This window comes from Dipodomys ordii, unplaced genomic scaffold (genome assembly GCF_000151885.1).
Source record: "Dipodomys ordii isolate 6190 unplaced genomic scaffold, Dord_2.0 Scaffold76, whole genome shotgun sequence".
In the NCBI taxonomy this organism is placed as follows: Eukaryota; Metazoa; Chordata; class Mammalia; order Rodentia; family Heteromyidae; genus Dipodomys; species Dipodomys ordii.
Genome location: NW_012267292.1, coordinates 2,410,260 through 2,437,210, shown reverse-complemented (window position 1 = coordinate 2,437,210; position 26,951 = coordinate 2,410,260). Strand labels below are relative to the sequence as shown.

Below are 26,951 nucleotides of genomic sequence, written 5' to 3'. Positions count from 1 at the left end.
GCAAAAGGCCAGCTTTCAAAAGATAGCATTCATTCACCTTACATACATTTAGAAGTAAAAGTGGTCTTAATGGGCTGATATATTTGTGAACACTAAAATTGTATTCATGTGACCATCTAGCAACTAGACTTTGTTATTTACCTTAGAAATGCAGCAGGTATGGCAGTACATGTCTATAATCCCAGCTCTCCAGACGCTGAGTTAAGAGGATCATGAGTTTACCACCAGCCTGGGCTACACAGGAAGTTTGAAGTCATCTTGGGCTACAAACATACAGATCCATAATAAGTACAGATAAATACAAATATATGGATAAACAATAAATCAATATTACAATTAAAAACCTTTATTAAAAAGTTAATACAAGAAAATGGATTTTCATAAGTGTGCAGAATATTTGACCATATGTCTTGTTAATAATAGTTAAAAACTAGGCATGTCAATAGAACTGTATATGCAGCTCATACAAACAAGGGTGGCATGAATAGACTGGAAAAGAGTCAGCAATACATGCATGTGAAGAATGATCCCATGGGTTAAAAGAAAACATTATATACCCTTGTCCGTTGTATGACTATATACACAATGGAATTCTATGCCTCATCAGAAAGAATGGCATTGCCCCATTTATTAGGAAATGGAAAGACTTGGAAAAAATTATATTAAGTGAAGTAAGCCAGGTCCAAAGAAACATAGGTCCCATGGTTTCCCTTATTTGCAATAACTAGAATATGCCTGAGTCAAGCAGAAAAGGTCAGATAAATTGATGTTAAGGGAGTGAATCCCAAGATAAGGATTCAAATGTTTTTTTTTCTTTCATGTGATTGTTTCTAACATATTTATAAGATGATTTCTATGTTGCTTTGTATGTCCCTCCCCCACGGTATAACCCCTGCTTTCACTGTATTTGATGTTGGTATAATTTGTGGAGGGGAAGGGGAAAAACAAATCGTTTAACTAGGGATACAAGTGGACCCATTGCAACAATGAGATGTACAAGTCGTTATGTCGAAAAACGAACTTTACAACTTTGGTGGTAGGGGGAGGATCGGGTCTGGGGAGGTGGGGGGAGTACGGGAAGGGATGGGAAGGGGAAACAAAAAGGAGGCAACAATGCTTGATAAAAAAATGTACTCGTTATCTTGCCCATGTAATTGTAACTCCTCTGTATGGTATTCTCACAATAAAAAATGCCCCCAAAACAGAAAGATGTCTCAACTGAAAAAAAATTATATACATGTGAATGCATACACACATTTTTCTGTATGCTTGTATAGATATTTAGGACAATTCTAGAGTTGCTCTTGTTTGTTTGTTTTGCTAGTTCTGTGGCTTAAACTTGGGGCTTACATGCTGTCCCTGAGCCTCTTTGTGCTTAAGACTTGCGCTCGACCACTGGGGCCACAGCGCCACTTCTGGCTTTTTCTGAGTAGTTTTATTGGAGATAAGCATCTCAGATTTTCCTGCCCAGTCTGGCTTCCAACCATGATCCTCAGAGCTCAGTCTTCTGAGTAGCTAGGATTACAGGCGTGAGCCACGAGTAGTACATGGCTAGGCTATTCTTTATTAACCTAGTCTCCTTTAGAAACTGAGAGGCGGAAGAGAGGGGTGAGTTGGGAAAAAGAAAGACTCTTATTTTATTATCTATTTTTTAGCATGATTTGAATTTATTCTCCTAAAACTTATGCTTTGTTTTCCTAAGAAAATTTTACAACCACCCAGACACTGATGGTTCACATCTGTCTGAGATTTGAGGATCTCAGTTCAAAGCCACAGTCAGAAAACTCCATGAGACTTTTATGTCCTGTTAACCACCAAAGAGCTGGAAGTAGAGTTGTGACTCAAGAGGTAGAGTCCTAGCCTTGAGCACAAAATCTTAGGGACAGCATCCAGACACTGAATTCAAGCCCCAGGACTAGCAAAAAATGAAGGAGAAGGAGGAAGAGGAGGAGGAGGAAGAAGAAGAAGAAGAAGAAATTGGTTACATGAAAAGGAAATATTATATTTAGCTTCTTATTGATAGTATTGCATATGCATTTGCCCTTTCTGTCCTCTTCGGGGAGCACAGGAGAGCAAGGCATAGTAAACAGGATTCACCTACTTTGGCTAGGGAAACTCAAGCACCACACAAACTGACAGTTGGTACTTGGCATAATGAATTTAAGGAGAGTGAGATGCCATTGGCCCAGATGAGGTCTACGAATAGATGGATGATCAAAAGAAATTGTGGTGCATGGAAGCAACTGAACATTTATTTAGCCATATAAAAGGATAAAACCCTGTCATTTGGGACAACACAGATTAAGTGAAGTAAGCTAGGAGGAGGAAGATAAATGCAGCATATTTTCACTTATATGTGGAAGCTAGAAATTTGATCTCACAGGAGTTGAGATGAGAAATCTCAAAGGCTACTTCTCTCCCAACCATTTCTGGCTTTTTGTTGGTTAATTGGAGGTAAGAATCTTCTGGAATTTCTTGCCCTGGCTGGCTTTGAACCAGGATTGCCAGATCTCAGTCTTCTGAGTAACTAGGATTACAGGCATTAACCACCAGCACCCAGCCAAGTTGACTTCAATTTATTTTTTAATTTGGCCATTAATCTCACTGGTCACTATCCTTTAGCATTTTTGCTCAGGGCTGGTGCTCTACCACTTGAGACACAGCTCCATTTTCTGTTTTTTTTTTTTTAGTGGTTATTTAAAGATAATAGTCTCATGGACTTTTTTTGGGGGGGAGTCCGGTCGTGGGGCCTGAACTCTGGGTCTGGGCGCTGTCCCTCAGATCTTCAGCTCAAGGCTAGCGCTCTACCACTTGAGCCACAGCACCACTTCCGGCTTTTTTCTTTTTGCTTATGTGGTGCTGAGGAGACCAACTCAGGGCCTCAGGCATGCAAGGCAAGCTCTCTACCACTGAGCCACCTTCCCAGCCCTCATGGACTTTCTTGCTCAGGCTAACTTTCAACCTCAGTCCTCAAATCTCAGCCTTCTGAGTAGCTAGGATTACTGGCATAAGATACCGGTGCCCAGAAATTGACATTCTTAATAACAAATCTGGGGGGGTGTTACTGAATCACCCTCTTTTTTAAATTAAAAATTCAAGTACCAGCAATTTCATAGGCTTCTACCTCATGTATGTAAAATACTTGAAAACAGAAATATCTGATACTTGCCTTCTTTCATATCTATCAGTTCTTGAACTATGCCTTAGTGCAGTGTCCTAGTTGAGTTTCAATAAATGTATTTTGTAGATATGGAGGAAATAGGCCTACTGAGCTCTTCTATCTTTTGGAGAACAATTACTAATTCTTTGTTCTTTCTTTTTCAGCATTTTTCAGAAAACACTAGTTATGAATGGGCACTATCTTTTGGTTTAGATTCTGATTAACCAAGTAATCTGAAAGTCTGGGTCCTAGGAGATAGGAGAGCACCTTAGAATCCAATTCTGATTTCAGCAATGGGATCTGAGATGGTTACTTTGTTTCCTGCACCACTATGGATCTTCCATATCAATAGAGACTTGAGCCAGTGAAATTTATTTATTTATCTGTTTGTTTTGTGCTGTTACTGGAGCTTGTATTCAGGGACTAAGACATAGTTTTTTTTATTCAAAACTGATGCTCTACCACTTGAGTCATGCCTTTATTTCTGGCTTTTTGGTGGTAAATTGGAGATATGAGTCTCAAGGTCTTTTCTGCCTGGACTGGCTTCAATACTGCAATCCTTAGACCTCAGCCTCCTGAGTAGCTAGGATTAAAACATGAGCCACCAGCTCCTAGATAAGCCAATTGATTTTTAAGGCCTTCTGGCTATTTAAGACCCTTGCTATTGGATATTTTCTCAGTGCTGTTCATGTATTTGTTGTAACACAGACACAAGAATTATTTCTTAAATAGTAATGAGTATTGTAATCTGGTTAAAATTCCTTGGATTGAACTCTTTGAATCAGCCAAACATTGCCCTAAGTATTTTCTCATTTCTACTAAACAAAGACCCACTGAAGAGGATACAGTTATCTCCAAATCACAAATATCTGAGCCTTAGATAACTTAAGTAACTTAGATAATTAAAGTAACTGACAAGAAATCCCAAAAAGCCTGAGTTGGCTCTAGAGTATGGTCCAATCTAGTCTGTGGCCATAAGGCCTAGATTGTAACTGTCATACACTTTTATAATAGAACAAAGGTTCTATATTCATACTGCTTTTATTTACTCCAGGAATTATGGTCCCTTGAGTAATTATGTATACTTAAAACTCATGCATTTGAGATGGGATGGAGTTTTGCCAGAACTTTGTTGGGTGAACTATAATCTACTTCAGAAATCATTGATAAGCTAATGATAGAATTTCTCGTCTAGTTTTCCCATAAAAACTTTTCACAGGTAGTGCTTTATTTATTAGATTTAATAGTGAGTTAAATATAAATTGGCATATTTGTAAATTAGCCAGAACTTCCTTTCATTACTCTAAACAAGGGATATCTTCTTGCATCTTCTAAAGCATTCCATTTAACTTAAATATTTGCTGTCTTACAATGTCTACTTATGTGTATTTATTTACATGTCATTATGCATGCTCTTAGGGAAAGGTGGCTACTTGGTACTATACATGTTTCTTTTGTATGTTACAGCTGACTAAATAATACCATATGTTTATTTGCCATATGAAAATTCACAGTCATTATTGCTATATATTCCCCCAATCCTCTGAGTTAGGCAAACATTGTGTTTTTTAGCATTTCATCACACTTGAATAGAGACATGAGCCATGTTATTTTTCCCTCTTGCAGAAGGGTAAATCTAGACCTAAATTTCACACCACAGCAATGCACTACAGTGCATTTGTATTTTGGATGTGTTGGTTGAATATTTGGTGTTTTGTGTGTGTGTGTTTTTTTAAATCTTCTGTTATCTTTGTGTGGTTTCACATTTTAAATGGTAGATGGGGTAAATGTGTTGAAAGTCAGCATATAAACCATTTCACCCATCATGAAGGTTTTCATAAGGCATAAACTTGCATCCTGGATATTTTCCAGCAGTGAAGGAATGTAGATCACTAGGCAAGGACACACATCAGTGGTTAATGTCTCAGCAACCACAACTCACACTAGGGGGCTTTTAGGCAAATCAGAGGATTTCTTAAGACCCATCAGTGAGCTAAGGCAAGAAAAAGTTGAATTAAGTCTCAGCGCTTGGCGGGAATGTGAGTGCAACCAACTTGGCTCCTTCTGGGTCTGACTTTTTCCTCCATTCCACTATGCATAAGGAGGCTAATTTTTTATTCTCCCTTCTCCCCGTGTGGTTTCTTCTGCATTGAGAGGTTCTATTGATCATGATTTTAGAATCACAATCCCTACTGTTCTCATTACTCTTTCTTTCTTCTATGTAGGAAATAAATAAATAAATAAATATCAAGATACCAGATCAGGGACACTTAAGAGCTGACATTTTAGGGTGAGAATTCGAGACAGATAGCATTCTTAAGAGGCACATCTGTTGATAGCAGCTCCTCCACAATCTCTAGTTGGTATTGTTTCCTAATAAATTACTGGGAAATAATTTGTTAGATCAGTTAAGTTAAAAATAAACAGGAAATTGAGAGCTACTCAGATGTATTATAGCATGACTTGAGCCCAAACTATGGCATCCCTTTATTGGCTAAGTCCTGATCCTACACATTCCTCCCTTGGTCCTCATGTACCATGGCATCTACAAAGCCTCAGAGCATCATAGCGAACTCCAGAGTTATTACTGGGAAGATAATCATAAAAGAATTCATGAAAAAGTTTACATTTACTCTCTAGCAATAAGAGGTGAACTTAGGGCCTGGGTACTATCCCTGAGATTTTGTGCTCAAGATTAGCCCTCTACCCCTTGAGACACAGCACTTTACTTCTGGCTTTTTTTGTAGTTAATTGGAGATTAGAGTCTCACAGCCTTTCCTATCTGGACTGGCTTTGATCCATGAGACTCAGATCTCAGCCTCCTGAGAAAGGTAGGAGGTGTGAGCCACTGGCGCCCAGGTTGTTACAAGACTTTGTGGAAAGCAAATGGTCTGGTCTCTGCTGATCCAGCTTCTACATCTTCAAGTTACCATTTTATGCAGATTTTTTTATTTTCATAAAAGTTGGTATAAGATTAGTTTGCTACTACCAAAAAGAAAACTTCCCCTAACCACCTTTTTTAAACCCTCAAGGGTTGAGAGTTTAAAATTGAGTTGTCACATGGTGTATATACTTCCTGTATTCTCCTATTGTGAATTTTTCCCCATATAAGAGGTGAAAAATAGCACTGTGACATTCAGCTACTCTGTGTGTGTGTGTGTGTGTGTGTGTGTGTGAGAGAGAGAGAGAGAGAGAGAGAGAGAGAGAGAGACGGTACTAGGGCTTGAACTCTTGGCCTTGGCACTGTCCCTTAGCTTTGGTTCTTGCACCACAGCTCCACTTCCAGCTTTTTGGTGAATGATTACAAATAAGATTCTCACAGACTTTCTTGCCAGAGTTGACTTCAAACTGCAATCCTCAAATCTCAGCATCCTGAGTAGCTAGGATTAGGCGTGAGCCACTAGTGCCCAGCTCCTGATACTTTTAAAGTCTTCTATTTTAGGACAATGAAACCAGCACTGACAATGCACATGCCCAAGTTTTAGTGTAACATGAGCCCTTTCGATCAATTTCTCTTTGGCCTTTTGCTTTTCCTTGGGAAATTCTTATAATCCTGTCCTATCTTTAACTATTTATCTTGTATTGGCTATCCAAATATACTCAATAATGCTCTCTCTGAAAATATGCCAGTTGCACTAATTACAGCTAAGCTGGAATATTATATCGTAATGTCTGTTTCCTAGAGAATGTAATACTATTCCCCAAAGCACCTTCTCTGTACTTGGGCAGATTCTATTTTAAAGATTCCAGTAAAGGTTCTTTTATACATTGGGGGTGATTTTACTGGTCTTGCCAGTCACCTAAAATGTTGGTGTCATTTTTATAAGATTATTATTCAGACCAATAGAGAAATGGTACATGAGTTTTCCTCACATTTTCTAGACATTTTTACAACTGATTTGTCATTTATATGCTCTCTCAGAAGTCAGGGGTCATCCACAGGGGTTGATCATCTTGCCTGTTGTGCTGAGCTGCCAGCTGCCAGCTTGTGAGGCACCTACAATTACATCTTTCATTGCCCTGGAACTTTATTAGAATCTTGGTATTAACTCTTCTTCATGTGTCAATCCTGGCTTGGTTTCCATGGTTTAAGTCCTCACCAGCTATGTCTCACATGTGGTTTGTATCTCCTAACTTAACTTTTAAGTTAACTCCAGAAGAACAGAAGTTGTAGGACTTTCAGCTTCAATGGGAAGGAACCGTCTTATATTTTCCCAACATTGGATTCCTCAGAGTAGAACAGGAGTCCTCATTCCTACGCTTACCAGCAAAATTAATTCTAACCCATTCAAAATAAAGATGGTACTTTTTAAAACCTAATTTTATTTGGCAAATACTACTTGGTGAAGCATAGCAACCTTTGTATTTGTATGGATTGTAGTTTATTCCTATTTCCAAGGGAACTCATGGTGACAGACCTTTGCATGCAGGAATAGGATTTTTTCTGCAGTGGACACAGGACCCTTTTCAACCTTCCCCAAGCAGCTGCTCCTTCTTCAGTTAAGTCAATTATACAACTGGAAAAAGAGCTTCTGGATCTTGGAAAGATAAAAAAAAGACCCAGCCTGTGTAGCTCCGAGTAAGAGATCCTATCAGAGTCCTCAAACAAAACCCAGCACAAGCAAATTTGTGGGGAATAAGTGGGAAATGCCATACCGGAGAAATTTTGTTAGAATGTGGGAAGAGATTTTTTTTTAACATAGGTGTCTTTAGACCTGGCCACTGAATTTCTGGAGAAGATATTTTATGATAATGATCATTAAAGATATGCACAGATTGGCTAGAAGAATATTCAGTGGATGACAAACAGTAGTTTGGTCATGAAGAAAAAAATGATGGAAGACAATATATAAGTTGACAAGTAGAATTCAAATAAATCATCATGTATATATTATAAATGAAACTATGGAAGAATGGGCCCTGGCGGAGAAATAATGTCAATGAGAATGTCTAAATGCTAACTTATTTTGCCAGATGCCAGTGGCTCACCCCTGTAATCCAAGGTGCTCAGGAGGCTTAGACCTAAAAGATATGGTTTAAAGCCATCCCAGGCAGAAAAGTCATTCTTATAGACTCCATCTCCATCTCCATGTAATCAGGAAAATGCTATACTGGAGATATGGCTCAAGTAGTAGCACACCAGCCATGAGTTAAAAAAAAAAAAGCCCAGATAGAGTACAAGGCCAAGCTAAATGATGGTACCAAGCATAGCTTATTTTGAAAAATAATATGCTACTACATAATATGTAGATACATATAAAATATATATGTGTGCATGTATCATATTGTAATTTTAATAGTAGGATTGTGTGGGATCACAGTTACTTGCTTTTGCTTTTCTTTCACACATTCTTATCTCTCGTGTTTGTTTACTTGGGTAGGGCAATGATGTTCAGGGATTTTTTGTTTTTGTTTTTTTGTGCTAGTCCTGGGGCTTGAACTCTAGGCACTGTCCCTGAGATTATTTTTTCTCAAGGCTGGCATGTTGCTGCTTGAGCCACAGCTCCACTTCTGGCATTTTTTTGGTGGTTAATAGAGATAAGATTCTCACAGACTTTCCTGCCTGGGCTGGCTTGGAACCACAGTCCTCAGATCTCAGCCTTCTGAATAGCTAGCATCACAGGCTTGAGCCACTGATGCCTGAGCAGTGATGTTGCAAGAAAAAATATGTGTTGGTCCCAACCTGGAAACATCAGCTCAGTCTACTTGCACCTTCTCCTGCAGCCTTCTCTAGCTGCCCAGGTGAGGCCTGGACACATGGGCTTCTAGGGCCAATGCCTAATAGAACCTCACACCCCTGTTTTTCTCTGCAGGAAAGGAAAGCCCCCCAGTCAGTGATACTCCAGATGATGGTGATGAACCCATGCCTGTCCCCGAAGATCTTTCCACCACTTCTGGAGGACAGCAGAATTCCAAGAGTGACCGTGGCATGGGTAAGTGGGCTTGTCCTGGCAGCCTTCAGGATGGCACATGCTCTGTTCTTACAAAATTGCTATCGCCTAGTATCCTTCAAAAGCAGTGATCAGGGGTCATGAGACATTTTACCCACTGTTTCTTTCAGCGGTCAAGTTGAGGAAATACAATGTGGACATAGGCAGATTAAGGTCCTCTTGCATGTTAGAAGAGAAACAGTCATAGGTCAGAGAGTGGTAGAGTTGAGGATCGCTCTGCTATAGGGTGTGTGCCTCCATTACTCCCTCTTTCCTCAGTGCATTTGAATGAATATCAAATCTTATGGGCATTCTTTGTGCTGTAACAAGGTGACTTTTCTTTAGAGCTAAGGGTTAGTTAGGAGGAGCCTCCCTGGCTGAATATGTTATCCCTAGACTCTCTACTTGTTAAAGGTCAGATGTAAGTAGAAATAGAAGATTGAGTAGCCCATACTCCTTTGGTACCTGCTACAACCTTGTTCAAATAATTCGACTGTATGGAAAATTAGTAAATGTTTGGCAAATATTAAACAATTTGAATTCAAAATATTTCAGAGAAATGTAGGTTATCCAAATTAGCAAACATTCATATTCCTTTTCAAAAAGGGATTGGACTGGAACAATGCCAAATCACTCCACTGGTAATTTACACATATTACCATTCATGTTTGGAAAACTGTTTTTCCCATTTTACTGGAAGAAGAGAGAAGCTCAGAGGAACTCATTGAGTTAACCAACATCAAATTATGGAGTCAGAGTTAAACTCAGTTTCTGGCTTAAAAGACTAGTTTTTCGTTCCACTGTGGCATGTTCTCATAAGCTAATGAGTCCTTGACTCCTTGGAATGTCTACTTGTTTAAAAGAGAGAAGATAAAGGTGTGGTATTGAGAGCACTCATTTACGTCAAAGAGCATCTGAAAGGATGCCAAGGTACAAAGAGGTACACTATTTGGATGGATCAGCCACATAAGCCCTACAACTTGTCTTTCTAAAAGATATCCTGCCAGGGACAGGTGTCTGACGCCTGTAATCCTAGCTAGTCAGGAGGCTGAGATCTGAGGGCCACGGTTCAAAGCCAGACCAGGCAGGAAAGTCCATGAGAGTCTTATCTCCAAAAAACCACTAGAAAGCCAGAAGTAGTGCTGTGGCTCAAGTGGTAGAGCGCTCGCCTTGAGCTGAAGAGCTCAAGGACAGCAACCCAGGCCCAGAGTTCAAGCCCCACGACCAACAAAAATAAATAAATAAATAATAATAAAAAATAAAGGATATCCTGATGCTATCACTAGGAAACACATTGTGCACGGTACCACGTGTCTTAGAAATGAAATTAATATTGGGCATAATAGTTCTTTATAAGTTTTAACTTAGCAATGCAATTAATGGCACAAAAATAGGACTAAAGCCATTTGGTATAAGGAACCCAGAGAACCAGAATATTTGTGAGCTTATTAGTTTTTATTAGGCAATAGCAAGGCTTGTGGAAAGGAAGTGAGAGGAAGAAAATTAACCTTTGTGGGTCATCCCCTCTCTAAGGTCACAGACATAATTTCAGGATTTCTCAAAAATTGGGGTGCAGATGAACATGCTTCATTTTAGTTTGCTTATTTTAAAGATTATCTTCTGAATATGGCAAGTGATTCTGCTCTTTCTGTATGCTGTATTATTTAACACACATTCCTAGTAAATACACATAGTTATAAATTAAAAGGTCAACTTAACTAACAACATCAAGCTAATAATGAATAAATGGTTAAAAAAAAAAGAAAGAAAGAAAAACTTGCAGAGGTGGAAGACATGTGAAGAGCTAATGTTGGGAAAGTGCCCCTGGGTTATCTCATTAGTTTAATCCCTGAAGCACTTAACTGTAATGAGTATTGATTCCTCACTTAACAGGGACACAAAGAGCTGCTACAAACAAGTCTGAGATGTTCATAGCATGCAATGGGCTTGAGGGCCAAGAGCCAAAAGAAGTTATCCATGGACCCCATAATGTCCTGAGAGCCCAGAATTAGAGTTAGGATGCTGGCTTGGTTTCTGTACGGAAAGTAGAGGGCTTGCAATGAAATCCTTACAGCAACTAGGGGAGCCTCTGTGGAGTCCGCATGGCGTGGGCATCCTTTAGGGAACTGAAAGTCAGACTGATTCCTAGAGAGTAGAGAGGAATATGAAGTGCACTTGGTATAGATAAGAGGTCATGGTCATGAGTATCAGAAAAATATCCTACATACCTCATCCTTTTCACCTTCCAATGAGTGACAGCCCTGCCGAGGTTCAGCCTTGGTTGGCATTGGTGGCCGTTTCCCTGGACTGTCTAGCCTTCATCCAGTGCTGAGCTCCCAGTTCATGCTATACCCAGCGTGGTGTTCCCTTGAAATTGGAGTGGGTTTGTCACTTCCTGGAGGTTCCTCTCCTTGTTTCTTGCCACCTGAGACATGATGTTAAGTCTACTTTTCCCTTCAAGATGAAATTTAAAAAAACAGGAACTGCAGAACTTTAATGACTCTGGGAAATGCCTGGTGTGTTTGGTTTGCTGGGGACAGGCAGAGAAAACTGTTTGAAATGGGCCCCCCAAACACTGGGACAAGAAGATCCTATAGGCAGCTGGCGGTCAAAGGAGCCATTGCCCATAGCCGGTAAAGCACATCAGGCACAGGCAGAAAAGGGGTAGAACAGAAAGCCAGGAGGAAAGAAGACCCCAGAGCACTCACTAGAGAAAAACATCTAAAAGCCACTCCTTATGGTGACCATGGCTAGAGACAATGCCGTATCGATCCTAATGAAAATCCACTTGCTTTAGCAAGGAGCGATAGGTTATCTGGTAAGATCATTTACAATGGGTAGCAGTCAACCAATGGACTGTGTACATAACCTAAAGGTACAATATTACAAAATAAATTTGGGGCTATATTTTATCAACTCATTCCATGGAAGTGGGTCAAAAGTACAAAGAATGTAGAAAGATAGCAACCGGAAAAGGAAAAGAAACTCCTCCCTTGGAAGGGAGGAACACATTGAAAATCACTTCTAGCCATTTTCTTCCTTGAGTCTCAGTTTCCTCATTTCAAGAGATCCGGAACAATTAAACACATTTCCCTGGGTGAATTTGCACATGAGGAAAAAAACAACATAGACCCACTTTGCTGAAGACATGAAATAAAAAAGGACAAAAAATGGGTTTTGATGCCAGGTGCTGGTGGCTCATCCTTCCTACTCAGGAAGCTGAGGTCTAAGGATCACAGATCAAAGACAACCTGAGCAAGAAAGCCCATGAGACTCTTATTTCCAGTTACCTAGCAAAATGCCAGAAGTGGAGCCATGGCTCAAGTGGTAGAGTACCATTCTTGAGTGGAAAAAGCTAAGAGACAGCAATCAGGTCCTGAGTTCATGCCCCAGTACTGGCAAAAGTAAAATTTTTTAAAAGGGTCAAAAGAGCTGACACTAGGAGCTGGTGGCAATGTCTATAATCCTAGTTGTTTAGATGGCAGAGATCTGAGGATCTCTGATTGAAGCCAGCCTAGGCAAATAAATCTTCGAAACTCTTTTCTGCAATGAACCAACAAAAAGCTGCAAGTGAAGGTGTGGCTCAACTGGTAGAGCACCAAGTCTTGGCACTAGTCCCAGTATTCTCAAATGAAGAAGAATAAGAAAGAGGCAGGGGAGAAGGAGGAGGAGGAAGAAGGAGGAGGAAAAGGAAGAAGGAGGCGGAGGAGGAGGCTGAAAAATAATACAACTTGTACAATACAGAAACCTTACAGATTTATGTGAGATTTATACAGGAGTCTTTTGTAGCTAAATTGAGAAGATAGAGGGATTGGGTAACATTGTAACATCACCAAGCATAGAAGATAAATTCATAAATTATTATAACAATTTATTCATAAAGTAAGCAAATTGAATGCAATCACAAAATGGAGGCATCAATTGGAGTAGGGAAAGATGAAAAGAGATTTAGGGTACTGGGTGTTCCAGATCAAGTTTAGACCAAAGGTGCTTGCTGTCCCTGTGGATAATTCAGAGAAAACTGAGGAGAAAAGGAAAAATGGGGAGAAATATAACAGTGAGGAAAGATTTGATCATAATGATGAGAGAAGTTTTGATCATAAAAGATAGTAGAGGGTCCGCCTTAGAAAAGACAGGGAAGGGATGATTTGGAAATATTGTAATTACTGCTAGAGGTGTCACTGAGTTCTACAAGAATCTAAATAAAACTAGACCATGGTAATAAATTAACTGGGGAGAAATGATTGAATTTGGCCTTCAATGATGAGTGGTAGCTAACATGGGTCGGTGTGTCATTCCCAGAATAAGAAAAGTAAGAATCATATCAATTGGTGGACTAGATCTCTGCATAAATGTAGAGAACTATAGGACACAGCAGAGCAAGACAAGAGGTCTTGTTTACCTCTACTTTTCTTCCAGGTCTTTGTAAGAAGAAACAAAGCATTTTAAATACAGCCTGAAGAATTTGTTAGATGAAGAGGGGAACTTTCTGGCAAGGAGAAATTTAATCATCAGAATGGATCTACTTAATGAGACCGTAGCTCTACTTAGCTCATTCTTCTTAAGTGATCCCTTTAAAGCTCTGAGACACTGTAACTCTCTTTAAAAGCTGAGAACTCTCAGCTCTCTGATGTGGTTGTGTCTGAACTATCTTGAAGCTAAGGAAGCACTCAGTGATCTCTTAAGGCAGCCCCAAGTTTACTCAGGTACCAGGACACACATGCAGAAAAGTGAAAAGTAGGCTGACATTGTGAAAACTTGACCAGGATCTCTTAAATCTTCCCTTGAAGATTTAAGTCAGGATTTGAGTCTAGAGAGCAGGTGAGATTGATGTCTTTGAAAACAAAAACCTTGTGATTTTCTGCCTTTATTTATTAATACTTCCTTACAAGTGTTGTCCTTCTCCGAGTGGCAAGTTCTGCCTCTCATTACTTGCTCTTTCTAATCCACTCTTCCATGTTTCCATGTCCAGTCTATAAAGTTCTACTGACAGGCACACAGGACTGCGTTGCTCTTCTATCTTAGCTAGCTAAGGATTTTAGCCATGTCCTGGAGTGTTTTCACTATGAGGTCTATCTTTAAGCATGGAGGGTTGCCTATGAATGCATATGGTGGGTGGGAAAACAGGTGGTCAGGAAGGAACATAGATAGGGAAAAGGACAGGCCAGGAGATAGAGAAGAAAGGTTTGAAGCTTAAAATCACACACTAAATGTTGGGAAAATGGAGGAAAATGGGAAAGGAATAGGCTGGACTTCATCACTGTTCCTTAATAAACAGTCCTTGCCTGTTGATGATTGAGTTTGGCCTATTACTTTTCTATTCTCCTCCATTTTCCCAACACTAACTAACCCTGAGAAGGATGCCAGGTAGATTCATGCTTTAGAATTGAATCCAAGGGAAAATCTAGAGACAGGAACCATAGAGCTAAGTTAAAAACCAGGGCTAGGCTGGTGAAGGTGTTAAGATGAGCAAGGCTTAGGGCTAGAGTTGTGACTCAATAGGTAGTTTGCCTGCCAAGCAAGTCAAGGCACCGAGTTCAAACCTTGGTACCATAAGAAAAAAAAATTAAAAATGATGAGCAGGGGAATGCATAGATTGACAGTCAGGATAGTGTTACATAGTGCTTACTCTTGGTCAGAAGGAAATATGAGTTTGAATATGAAAAGACAGTAAATAAAATATACATATAATGCATGATACATATGATAATGTATTCTATTTATATATATGCATACATATATATGTGTCCAGTACATTCTAGAATGTTCTTTGGATCTCTTGGTGGCCTTCAGTAGTTAAGAGGAAGGTTGTTGGGCTGGGAAGGTGGCTCAGTGGTAGAGCGCTTGCCTTGCATGCATGAAGCCCTGGGTTCGATTCCTTAGCACCACATAAGCAAAAAGAAAAAAGCCAGAAGTGATGCTGTGGCTCAAGTGGTAGAGCGCTAGCCTTGAGCTGAAATGCTGAGGGACAGTGCCCAGGCCCAGAGTTCAGGCCCCATGACAGGACCCAAGAAAAAAAAAAAAAAGAGGAAGATTGCCTCTCAAACCTCTAGTGTTCAGAGACACACAGCCCTTTGCTTTGAATATTTTGACCAGGAAAAAAAAAGTAGAAAAAAAATCTCTATCTTCCCCTCCCCTAGGAATACAGCAGGAAAAGAAATGATTGTGTAATAACATAAATCTAGTTTTCTTTTTTAATTCATTCAATTGCAATACAAAACCCTCCTTACTAGCCATAAGTCTCAAGACTGAAGTTGGATCTCCTAAGAGAATTCATATATGTTTAACTGCGTGTCCCAGGGGGAAGTGTCCTCCTCAGTTTAAAGACTCTGGCAGGTGACTAGAGTGCTCCAAGGGTGGATAGTGGCTGTGGCTTCTCTTCAGCCTGGAGGAGGGGAGAGGAGCTGGTAAGCGTTTCTCAGGATGGGAAGAGAACGGCCAGAAACTGGTCTCATTGGAGATTGGGCAGCTTGTGGGGTTTGGAGTACGGATGTAAGGCAGCTTATCTAATCAGCAGCTAGAGGAAGTTGTCTTTATCTGTGCAATGCATCTCTTCTGAAGCGATAAACCCCATTTTAGCTCTGGAGAAACATTATCTAGCAGCATCTGAACAGGAGCTGCAGTTGAAAAAAAGCTGCTGTGAAAAAAAGGTGCAAAGCAGAGAGCTGTTTGTCCAACTCTGTGTGCCTCATGGCTGGGGTTTGGGTTCGATTTGTTCTTCTCCTTTGAAAGATCACCAAAGCCATATCATTTGGATTCTTATTCACTTTGCTTTTCTAGTTTTGTTGTTGTTGTTGTTTGGGGTTGTATTTTTTTCTTGTCTTCAGAGTTGAACACATGTGTTATGGTTTCAATGGGGTAATATTTTTTGCTATGAATATTTATAATTTATGTTTAATAAAACACTAAGCACAAAACTAACATAATAAATGAATGCCAACAAATGCCATCAAATCATATACAAAAAAATTAAAGACAACCCAGAAAAAAAACCTAGGACATAATGACCTATAGCATTTGTACAATATTCCCAAAATGAGAATAGAGAATGGCAATAAGCAAGCTATCTTTAACATACTAACTGAAAACTGTAAAATTCAAGATAACAACTAGCTGCAATGATTTTTATGTGTGTGTAATATTCATATCACTAGGTATGTTAAAGTCAAGCTGCTGAAAGACAGAAAATTTCACTCATCTTTTCTGTACTTCTCTAGTCTTTCAGAATATTCATTGTCTTAGCGTGTATATTGTTCTTGTAACATTAGTCATTTTTCCACGATAGGAAAATGCATTGTCTTGGTTGATGACTGCCTACATAGCTTCTCAGGCTCCTAAGTCCCAACTTTTGCCTTCTCCAACTCCATTTGCACTCTCTATTGTCTGCATGTTAAGCATGACATACAGAAACATTTTAACTTAGGTTTTCAATTCATGGGTTGAAAATCAATGGCAATATGATAGAAAGGATTTTAAATATTTTTAGGTTGCCCTGGCATTGTATTCAATGTGCACATCCTCCTCAATGGGGAAGGATTTTTTAAAAAAATTTTCCCTCCACACCCCCACCCCCCAAGTTGTATAGTTCATTTTCAACGTGGTGTCTACTGAGTATCACTGCTGAGTTGGTTCACCCTTTTTCCCACCATTTCTGTGCTTCCCCTTCCCCTCTCCAAATCAGATAAAGTTACATACAAGACAAAAGGTACAGAAATAAAAAAAAACAGTAACAAAAAGGAGGAAACATTTTTTAAACCCACAAAACATAAAATAATTCTGCATTGTTCGTCCTGCAGTTTACTCTCTCTACTTTGTCTTGTGTAGACAGCAACTATTGTTGCAAGTACCAATCAGTTGCAAAGTGTCCCTCTTTCGTGAATTTTCCAAAACATGAGATAGAAGCATTACAAGAATGATTTTCCCACCCTGTAGGCCTTTTCACATTTGGCCAGAAAGGCTTCTTTGTGGCAGGTTATTTTGCTTCATCCTTCAAAGTAAATTCTAAATCACAAACTTTCCATGTCACCTTTGGGTTATTTGGTCAGTGCATAAGGCTTGAGAATTAGTGGTCTTCAGAGCAACCTGTCAGTTTTTGGTAAACTTGAGCTGGTACTATACTACATGTTACCTCAGGCTAGATTTGTGTAAAAGTGGGCAGTAGGGGGTTAGGGATATCCTTGGAGAAAAGTTAAACAAGTGTGTGATATACGGTGTATGTGCATATGTGTGGAGTATGTGTTATATTCATATGTACATGGTATAACTATGTACATGATATATGATGAATATGTATTTGTGATATGTGTATGTGTATGAGGTGTATATTTGTGGTGTATATATTTATGCAGCATATATGTGTGTAAATCATGTGTAGCATGTATAGATTGTGTGCATGTGGGTAGTATTGGGATGCTTATTTATATGGTATATGCATAGTATGTATGGTATATGGTATGTATATGTATAGAGTGGTGTGTGTGTGTGTGTGTTTGTGTGTGTGTGTGTGTTGGCACAGCTATCTCCTCTTAGAGAAGGTAGCGCTCTCTGCCTGAGAGCTTTGCAGGTTATTAGGGCCCTGGCTCTGTTCTGTTCTACTTTGTTGGCCCTGCCAGTGGCTTTGTGCCACTTCTGCACCCAGGAGATGAGTGGTGTCAGGGATGAAATGCATGCAAGGCAGGCACTAAGGTAGAACACAACCCAGATGGTCATTGCAGCCTCTACTGTTGACATTGTTACTTGTTCATCAGTCTGTACTTGACAGATGTCAGATATCTCAAGTTACCTGGGACTGCAGAGCATGCACCTGTGACCCCTGGTAGCAGGTGTCTTGGGCAGAAAACCATCCGACTTCATGTAAACCCAACCTCCCTTCATAATATACATGCAGGGCAGCAGGAGGTCAGTCTGGAAGGATCTGGAGGGCCCATGAAGGGGCTGACTGAGCAAGCAGCATTTCTGTACCAACAACTAGAACAACTGGGTCCTCAGAGCCCTGCAGGCCCTACCTGGGTGGCCTTAGTGGGATGAGGATGCTGATGGAGGGGCACAGAGACACTCTCATGTTTCGGCCGGCCTGGTGCACAGGAAAGCTACTGTGTCCTTACTCCCAGTGTTTGGAGATTGCTGACCACGAAGCCCTGAGAGGTCTCTAATGCCCAACCCTAAGCTTGGCAATGCCCCTGCTCACTATCCCCATGGTCCTTTGCTGCATTTATATTAATTAGGATTTGTGTGGATGCTGTTTAGGTATCTCCATTCTAGTTTTTCTTTCTCTGGTCCTGCAGAAATGAGTACACCCCATCCATTCACAACACGACAAGTGCATGGCAAGCCCTTGGCTCTGCCAGGTAGACCCAGCCACTACCTTGAGGACCTTCAGAGTTAAAGGCAGGAGACCCATGGCTGTACAATAATGCAAAGATAAGTGTGGAAAGGAAGGATTGTTCCTAGCTGGGCTTGTGGGTGGGGTAAGGAAGAAAGAATGGGGAAGAGTTACCAAACAACTAAGGTCTCAATAGGGGCATGAAAGTGAACCATGTTTTAACTGTTAGGAACAGTGGAGGAAGGGAGAACAGAAACAGAGAAGACAAAGGAACAGAAATGTTCTGAGGTATGAGGGATGGCATCTAACAGGGGACTCTTCCAAGGTGTTGATCTAGGGGTTGACCCCTACAGGTTTATGTGTTGGAGAGATTATTCTTCTGCTGAGCAACAACGTGAGACATATTTGACCCCAGGAGAAATCATTTGCATGTGTGCCAGGAGGCAGCAGCAGGAGAGGAAGAAAGGACAGATAGAAGTGGTGCGCATCAAGTGGCTGTAACTTCTACCATAGTGATTGGGACCATAGTGATCTGACTGAGCGAAATAGAGGCTATTCACAGTCAGGAATAAGGTGAGACCCAGGGATGGATCTTAGCCAAGGAACAGTCTGGCATGCCAAGGTTAGTCCAGTGTGACCTTAGTCCAGCTAGAAAAGGACAGGAGAGGGAAATGTTCCAAACAATGAGGGCCTTGAAGAAGACTGTAACTGTCTAGAAGAGAAAGCAAAGGAAGAGACAGAATGAGTTGTTTGATTCAGGTGATATTTCTAGAAAGAAATATGGCATGGAAACCACCAGAAGGAGATGTTCATGAAGGTGAGAAGAGTCAAAGGGTAGGCTGGAGCTACCCAGAAGGTCCTGAGAGTCACTAGGACATTTCCTCAGAATAGTTTAATGGGGGATGTAGACAGAGCCAGACTGCCAAGTGATTGAAAAAGGACAGGGAGTTGGGGTGAGGAGGGTGGGCAGGGGGAATGCAATCACTAGGCTGAAGCAGAGAATATGGGAAAATGAAGGAAACTGAGGGAATTGTAGGACTTGGAGGAGGATTTACTGAAAATTGTTTTGGAAGAGAATATGTAGATGTATGCTGAAACTAGTGGAGAAGAAATTCTAAGAGCCCAGTAGGAGTCTCAGGGCAGAAAGGCATCTGTCTCAAAGACTAGGTGTGGTGGTGTTCAGCCATTTCCTGTGGAATACCACCCCCCTCACTCTGGTCTCTACTCAGAAGGCCCCACCAGAGAGAAGGTCTGAGGCAGGCGCTCATGCTACAGACTCGCTCTAACAGCAACCTACAGATGAAACACCCAGCTCTGACTTGCTCCCTGTCCTGTCCCCTAGCACCTGGCATCCTCTGGGATGAAGCAGTATTCCATAAATCTACGTTAAGTGAGTAGATGGGATAATGGTTCTGTCTTCTCAAAGAAAGGGAGGCCAAAAGAAAGTGGACAGCAGAGGAGGGAACTTGAGGTTGTGAGGGAGGAAAACTGTGGACAGGATCTGATAATTCGCCATCTTGATTATTGAGGGTCACTCTTTCCCAATGGGCTCCTTTGTATGAGACTGTCCTGCCCACTGCAATTCACTTATATACCCATATCACCCATCCTCACCTCCCTACCCCAGTACCTCCCATTGCAGAGGCAACCAATCTTTGGTTAATTATCAAGACTTCTTCTTTTTTTTTTTTTTTACTGTGGTCAGTAATATCGCAGAACCTGACATAGGGGCTTAAAGGAAGACCCGTAGGGAAAAAAAACTGGACCAGAAAAGGTTGAAAAATTCCCATCTTCCCATGTTCAGTAAGCCTTTCTCACTTTGTATCTCCAAGGGTATAAGATAACAATGGAACATAGTTTATTTTCATAAACAAAATCCATCATATCATCATCTCATTTTGACAACTTAAATTCAGAATCATCTTATCCCATGTGGGTTTAAGAAAATAATGAAGACTCCAAGATTAAAGGGCACCAGAGTAGATAGATTTATGATACCATTTTCCTTTTCTGCCTCTTGATCTCAATTTTGATTTCTGCTTTGTTCTCTCTGTGTTGAAAACTTGTTAGTTCTGTGCATAAAACAGGCAACTGACATTTTGTTCACTTTCCTTCTACATTTTAGAAAGAAATGGAAAAAGAAAAAAAAAAACAGGTTTTGAACTGTGGTTACCAGTTGCCACCTGTCCTCCTATCTGGTTAGGACATTTTCTGATTTGGGAAGTGTAAATATAACTCAGAAAAAAAAGCTTCCCTTCCTTTTATGCAAAAGTAGAAAGGTTTAAACAGAGAAACAGAGCAGAGCATTAACCATTGCTCTGTAAAGTTTCCATAGCAGCAGATGAGTTCATGAAGACACTTGCCCTTGGGAGAGGTCCCCTTCTTGAAGCTTCCTTACTGGACCTCCTCTACAAGTGGTATGTGGTTGAGTCCCAGTTACTGGAATCTTCCAGATAAGCCCTGTCTTTTTCCAGGTCTTAACAGGAACTACATATCACAAGTAACCACAGAGCTCTCAGAATTTTAAACCCTTTGACTTTAAGATTTGTCAGAAAACAGAAACTTAGAGGGAACCCAAAAAGCATATTACAGTTAGTTGGGAGCCACATACAGTCAGCTGACTGCTCTGTATTAATTAAATCTGCCAAGCTCTTGTTAAATGGTTGGTTGGAAGCTTGAAGTCAACCACTCTTGGAAATATTTACACCACGGACATTGGCAAATGCTACAAATTAGGTCTGTATTGTTTCCGTGTTAAGATCTTCTTAACTAGCACTGGCTTAATACAATTTTAATATCTTGAGAACAACCATGAAATGTAAAAGAAGGAAAGGAGAGTTTGTGGATAGCAGAGTATGTATGTGTGTGTGTGTTTGATGAAAGAATGAGGATAATGTGGAGGATTATGAGGCAATAAAAGATAAAATTTGTCCCACAAGAAAGGTTTCCAATATATCTGTGTTGCTGATATCACAAATGTGACTTGTTGGGGCCACTGGCTTCTACACATTAATAAAAAGAATACTAAGTAGATGCCAGTGGCACATACCTGTGACCCTAACTACTCAGGAGACTGAGAACTGAGGATCCTGGTTCCAAGCCAACCCAGGCAAGAAAGTCCATAAGACTTACCTCCATTTAGCCAGCAAAATGCTTGAAGTGGATCTGTGGCAGAATGCTGGCCTTCAGCAAAGCTAAGGGACAGAACCCAAGTCCTCACTACCAGCGCACACACACACAACACACACACAACACACACACATACACACAAACAAAATGCTTTTGTAACACTTAGATTTAGTTTGTTCTTGGGGGAATATGACCAAATGATCCTGATCCTTTAATTAAATCATCATCAGTATTGTTGGTATGTAAGTTTGGAGAATTTTAAAATACAAAGTGTGATTCCTCTAAACTGTAATAATCAATCCCTCAATTACAGTGATTTGTTTTAGGAAGGTCTCATCCTGGCAATATCCTTCAAATAACAGAATTGGCTTGTTCTTCTTCAAAATTCTTTGTTGATTCTTGTTGATTAAATGCAACCCCTGAGAGGTGCACACAGACCTACACCACAACACCCTACCCCACTCTCAACCCTGTGGTCTCTGCACCTGGGAAGCAAGGACACTTTCTAAGTGTGGGCTTAGCATATGCAAATATCTGGGCGATGTGATCAAAAGTTCACCCCACTATGGAGGGACTGGAGAAGCTTTGGGGTGTTGAAGCACCTGACACTTTCTGGATTTCACTCTAATAAGTGAAGAGCAGAGCCGTTTGTGTCCTACTTTCAGGAGTTCAGGGCAGGCATCTCTTGGCAGCAGGTCTAGGGTGTGTCTTTGCATGGGCTGCTGCCAGGGGAGTACTTCCCCTACAGAGAATATGGCTGCAGGCTGTCCATTTCCACTGAAGTCACCTGGCCAAGATTCCTGTGAAGCCTGAAGGCTTAACCATCCGCTGTCCTTCCCTAGCAGGCACGGAGTGACTGTGGATGGCCTTCCAATCGCCCCCTGCTACAGCAGCGGGGCCCAGTGGCGATCATTCACGTGTACTTTTTTTTTTTTTTTTCAGAATGAAGGACTGTTAACTCTAGAAGTGAAATCCTGCTGAAATGAGTAAAGGATTTTATTATAGCCCTGCAGGCAGCTATATGATTATTTTTATTCTTATTCTTAGAATCTGACCGAGTGTTGACTGTTTTTGCAATATCTCTATGCTCTCCAGCTGAACTTGATTGCAACTATATATATATATATATATATATATATATATATATATATATGAATCTTCCAGTGACCCCAGAGTATTTCTCACCACTTTTGTTCTCAGTGTAATGTTTAATCATGACAATTAACTGTGGCCTGGTGTGGTGGCCACCTATGATTGAATGTTAACATTACAGGTAAAGCAGTTTTAGTGAAATTAGTATCAGGTAGAGAATGCTGAGGCTTAAGAGAGAGGTGGCTTGAATCCTGAGAAGAACTGCATTTTCTTGCCTTTTTAAAGGTAAGCTACTATTCACCTGGTTCTGGTATTTGATTTCATAGTGAATGTGAACGTTTCTCTTAAGGATTCTGTTTATACCCCATTCCCTCCTTCAGTCACCAATTTTTATTATTAAAAGAAATGTCCCCTACAGATCTGTCTTTAATTCAGCCTGCTGTGTCTCTGTGTGTATGTATGTGTGTGTGTGTGTGTGTGTGTGTGTGTGTGTGTGTGTGTGCATGTGCACCACACCTTGCTCAAATTCTAAGTAGACAACCCCAACCCATCTTTATGCCTTAGAAACATCAATCATGGACAGTGTTTGTTGAGAAGCTAGGGTCTCTCTTTTTTAGAAATTTCATATACCCAGCCTTTCTACAATGCATTTGTACAACATATGGACACGTATCCCAAGACTGCACTGTCCAGTGAAAATATAGTATCTGTAAAATTGCATACATACTTCTCAATTTTCTAGGAACCATATTTCAAAAAAATAACTAGAAGTACTAATCAATTGGTAGGATACTTGCCTAGCAGGTGCAAGGCCCTAAGACCACCCACTCCCACCAAAAAGAGAGAGAGAGAGAGAAAGAAAAAGACAGAAGAATGACACAAATAATTAATGAATTAACAATAATGTTTTATGTTTTGTTAGTATAAAAAGCATTAACAATTCTCAAAACAAACATATAACATAAACTATTAATGAGAAGTTTTGTTTTCCTTTGGCTCAAGTGGTAGAGTGCTAGCCTGCCCAGGCCCAGAGTTCAGGCCACACGACCACCAAAAAAAAAAAAAAGGCTGGGAAGGTGGCTCAATGGTAGAATGCTTGCCTTGCTTCAGATAAGATGATGTGAAGCAAAATGAACCCCAAGATAGGGATACAAGTGTTTTTTTCTTGCTTGCTTGCTATTGTTCCTAACGTATTTATACTGTACCATGTGATTTTTTTGTTTCTTTGTATGTTCCTCCCCCACGGTATAACCCCTGTTTTTCACTGTATTTGATGTCAGTACCCTGAATCTTATATATACACTCCTCTAATTTGGGGAGGGGAAGGGAAAAAAACAAAATGCTTAAATAGGGATACAGGTTGACCCATTGTAACAATGAGATGTACAAGACACTATGTTGAAAAGCAAACTTTACAATTTAGGTGGAGAGGTGGGGGAGAGGGAAGTGTAGTTGTGGAGATAGGAGGGAAGGAAGGGTAGGGGAAACACAAAGGAGGAGGTAACAATGCTTGATAGGAAATGTACTCATTACCTTGCTCATGTAACTGTAACCCCTCTGTATAGTATTTTTATAATAAAAATTTATTTTTTAAAAAAGAAACATAGTATATGCCTTATGCTCATAGGAAAATCTGGCTATATTTCCTGTGCACATTTTAGTCAGAGTTCAGTCTATTTTAGTGTCTAAAATGAGTTTGTAAATCAACTTGCTCTTGAAAACATTTTCTCCCTGGTCATCCCAAATGAATGTGAAATTTTACTTTGTCATTTCTTCTGAAAGTTTATCCACATTTAAGTTCAAGAAAGTCTGGGTCCAGTCCAATTTGAACTTTTATCTATTGTGTGCCTATAAGTCTTGTAGGTGAGTTTTGGTTCAGAACAAGGTAATGAGAACACAGGAACAGAGATACATGTAAAAACAAATCAATTTCCTAAAGCATAGTAGCAGAATGAAAGGCAGAAATAGATGGTCTTTTGTTCTTTCCATTCTTTCATTTTATTGTTGTGTCCTCTCTGGTCAGGTTTAGTTTGGTGTTTTTGTTTGTTTGCTTGTTTGTTTTTATACTAGAGCTTGAACTCAGGGCCTAGGTACTGCCCCTTACCTTGTTTGTTCTAGGTTGGCACTCTACCGCTTGTGCCACAGCTCCACTTATAGCATTTTGTTGGTTAATTGGAGATAGTCTTATGGACTTGCTCACCGAAGCTGGATTCAGACATCTGTGATCCTCAGATTTCAGTCTCTCGAGTAACTAGGATTACAGATGTGAGCCATCAGTGCTTTGCTCTCCCATCACTATTCTGTGTTGAGAAATTTTACTTCATTTAGAAGAAGGTAATTGTTCTGGGAGAGAGTGAGGGAGGGACTAACATTGTCCAAAAAGAAATGTACTCCCAAAACATGTTGAGAATGAAGCCTCTCGTTAAAGGCTAAGAAGTGCTGGTGTGGGCTGGTGGAGCAAGCCAGGCAAGGGGCAAAGGAAGCTATGTTTTATTGGAGAAAATGAAGAAGCAGCCAGCCAGCAGCCTCACAGAACAAACTGCTGTTTCACCTCAGCACCCAAGTGCTGATGGCCCATTTGTGGGTGGATGGAGTGACCGAGATGTTCCACAGCCTGCTTGCTGGGTGCAGCCAGACCCCAGCTTTCCTGTGTAAGGGATGCCTCCTGCCTCCACCCCCTGCTCTTCCTGCAGTTGAAGAGACAGGGTGTGCCCCTGTGGCTATGGTGTGTTTCCTGAGTACACCATGGTACACAAGCAAGATTCCCCATTGTGGCTTTGATGGTGCTGGCATTGCCTTGTAATCAATCTCTCTCTCTCTCTCTCTCTCTCTCTCTGTCTCTCTCTCTCTCCCCTCCTCCTCCTCCTCCTCCTCCTCCTCCTTCTTCTTCTCTTTCCCTCTTCTTCTCCCTCTCCCCTTCTCCCCTTCCTTTGCTCTTTCCCTCTCCTTCCTTTTTACTTAACCCTCCCTCTCTCTATTCCTTCCTCTTTCCTTTCTTTCTTTCTCTCCTTTCTACCCTCCTTGTCTTCCTTCTTTACTTCATTCCTCCCTTTTCTCTCCATCCCACTTCCCTTCCTTCCTTCCTTCTTTCTCTTCCAACCTTCCTCCCCATCAAACCTTCCTCCCTCACGTTCTTCTTTTCTTTTCTTTCTTTTCTTTCTTTCCCCTTCCTTTCTTCCTTCCATCTTTCCCTTCTTTCTTTATCTTTCTTCCATTTCTCTCCCCTTCTTTCCTCCCTTCCCTCCTTTTTCCCTCCCTCCCTCTCTCCTTTCTTTCTTTCTTCCTTTGTTTTCCTTCCTCCCTCCATTCTTTCCTTCTTTGTTTCCTTTTTGCATCAGTCCTGAAGCTTAATCACAGAACCTGCCCACTGTCTCTGAGCATCTTTAGTTCAAGGCTAAGTGGAGCCACAGCCCCACTTCCAGTTTTTTGTGTTTTTTTTGGTAGTTTATAAGACTCTCACAGACTTTCCTGCCCAGCCAGGAAAGTTCTCACTGTTCTTGCTCTGCCATAGCGTTTTTCAGTGTACCAAAGTCCCTTCTAGAAACTGGAAGCTAGGCCTAGACAGAGAATACAGAGTGAAGGAGGACTTCATGGTTGGCATATGGAGTGACATGCCACCATGATCTGTATATTCCCATGAAATTCACTGCTTCTAGTCTGTGACCACCTAGGACCTAAACATGTAATTACAGGCCAGACACCACTAGCTCACACCTGTAATCCTAGCTACTCAGGAAGCTGAGATCTGAGGATCTCAGTTCAAAGCCAGCCTGAGAAGGAACGTTCATGGCACTCTTATTATCAGTTAACTAACAAAAAGTCAGCAGGGAACTGTGACTCATTGGATCAGCTTAAGGTGAAAGCCACACTTGTTTTTCTACAGTACTAGGATTTGAACTTAGAGCCTTGCCCTTCAAGGCAGATTCTCTACCAGCTACTTTTTGCTTTGATTTCAAGGTAGGGGTTCTCCATTTGTGCCTGAGCCAACCTGGGCTGACATATTCCTACTTGATTTCTGCCTTTCACGTTGGGAGGATTACAAGTTTATGCTATGGTACTCAGCTAACGCTATACTTTCAAAACCATTGAAAACTAAGTCGTTGCAAGTTTCTAAAAGGGAATGAATTCACACCATGGACTTAAATAAAAAAAGAAAATCAGGCCACTGTCCTGATAGAAATACTTCATCCATAGAAACTTCCCATCCATTCTTCCCCACTCCCATGAACCTAGTGTGTTTTTTTTTTCAGATTATCTTTAAGTAGTTGTACAAGAGTTTCCATTTAACAAAGCCGTTTAAGAATGCAATATATCTTGA

At 40.6% G+C, this 26,951-nt stretch overlaps 1 protein-coding gene across 10 annotated transcripts in view; it reads left to right on the top strand.

The window, feature by feature from the left end:
* Ikzf1 (IKAROS family zinc finger 1 (Ikaros)) overlaps window positions 1–26,951 on the top strand; it is a 99,500-nt gene that overhangs the window by 18,110 nt on the left and 54,439 nt on the right. For all 10 annotated transcript variants that reach the window (XM_013024449.1, XM_013024448.1, XM_013024445.1 and 7 more), the window contains one exon: window positions 8,974–9,093. In XM_013024449.1, coding sequence (XP_012879903.1) covers window positions 8,974–9,093 — 120 coding nt within the window. The remainder of the gene's footprint in view (window positions 1–8,973; window positions 9,094–26,951) is intronic.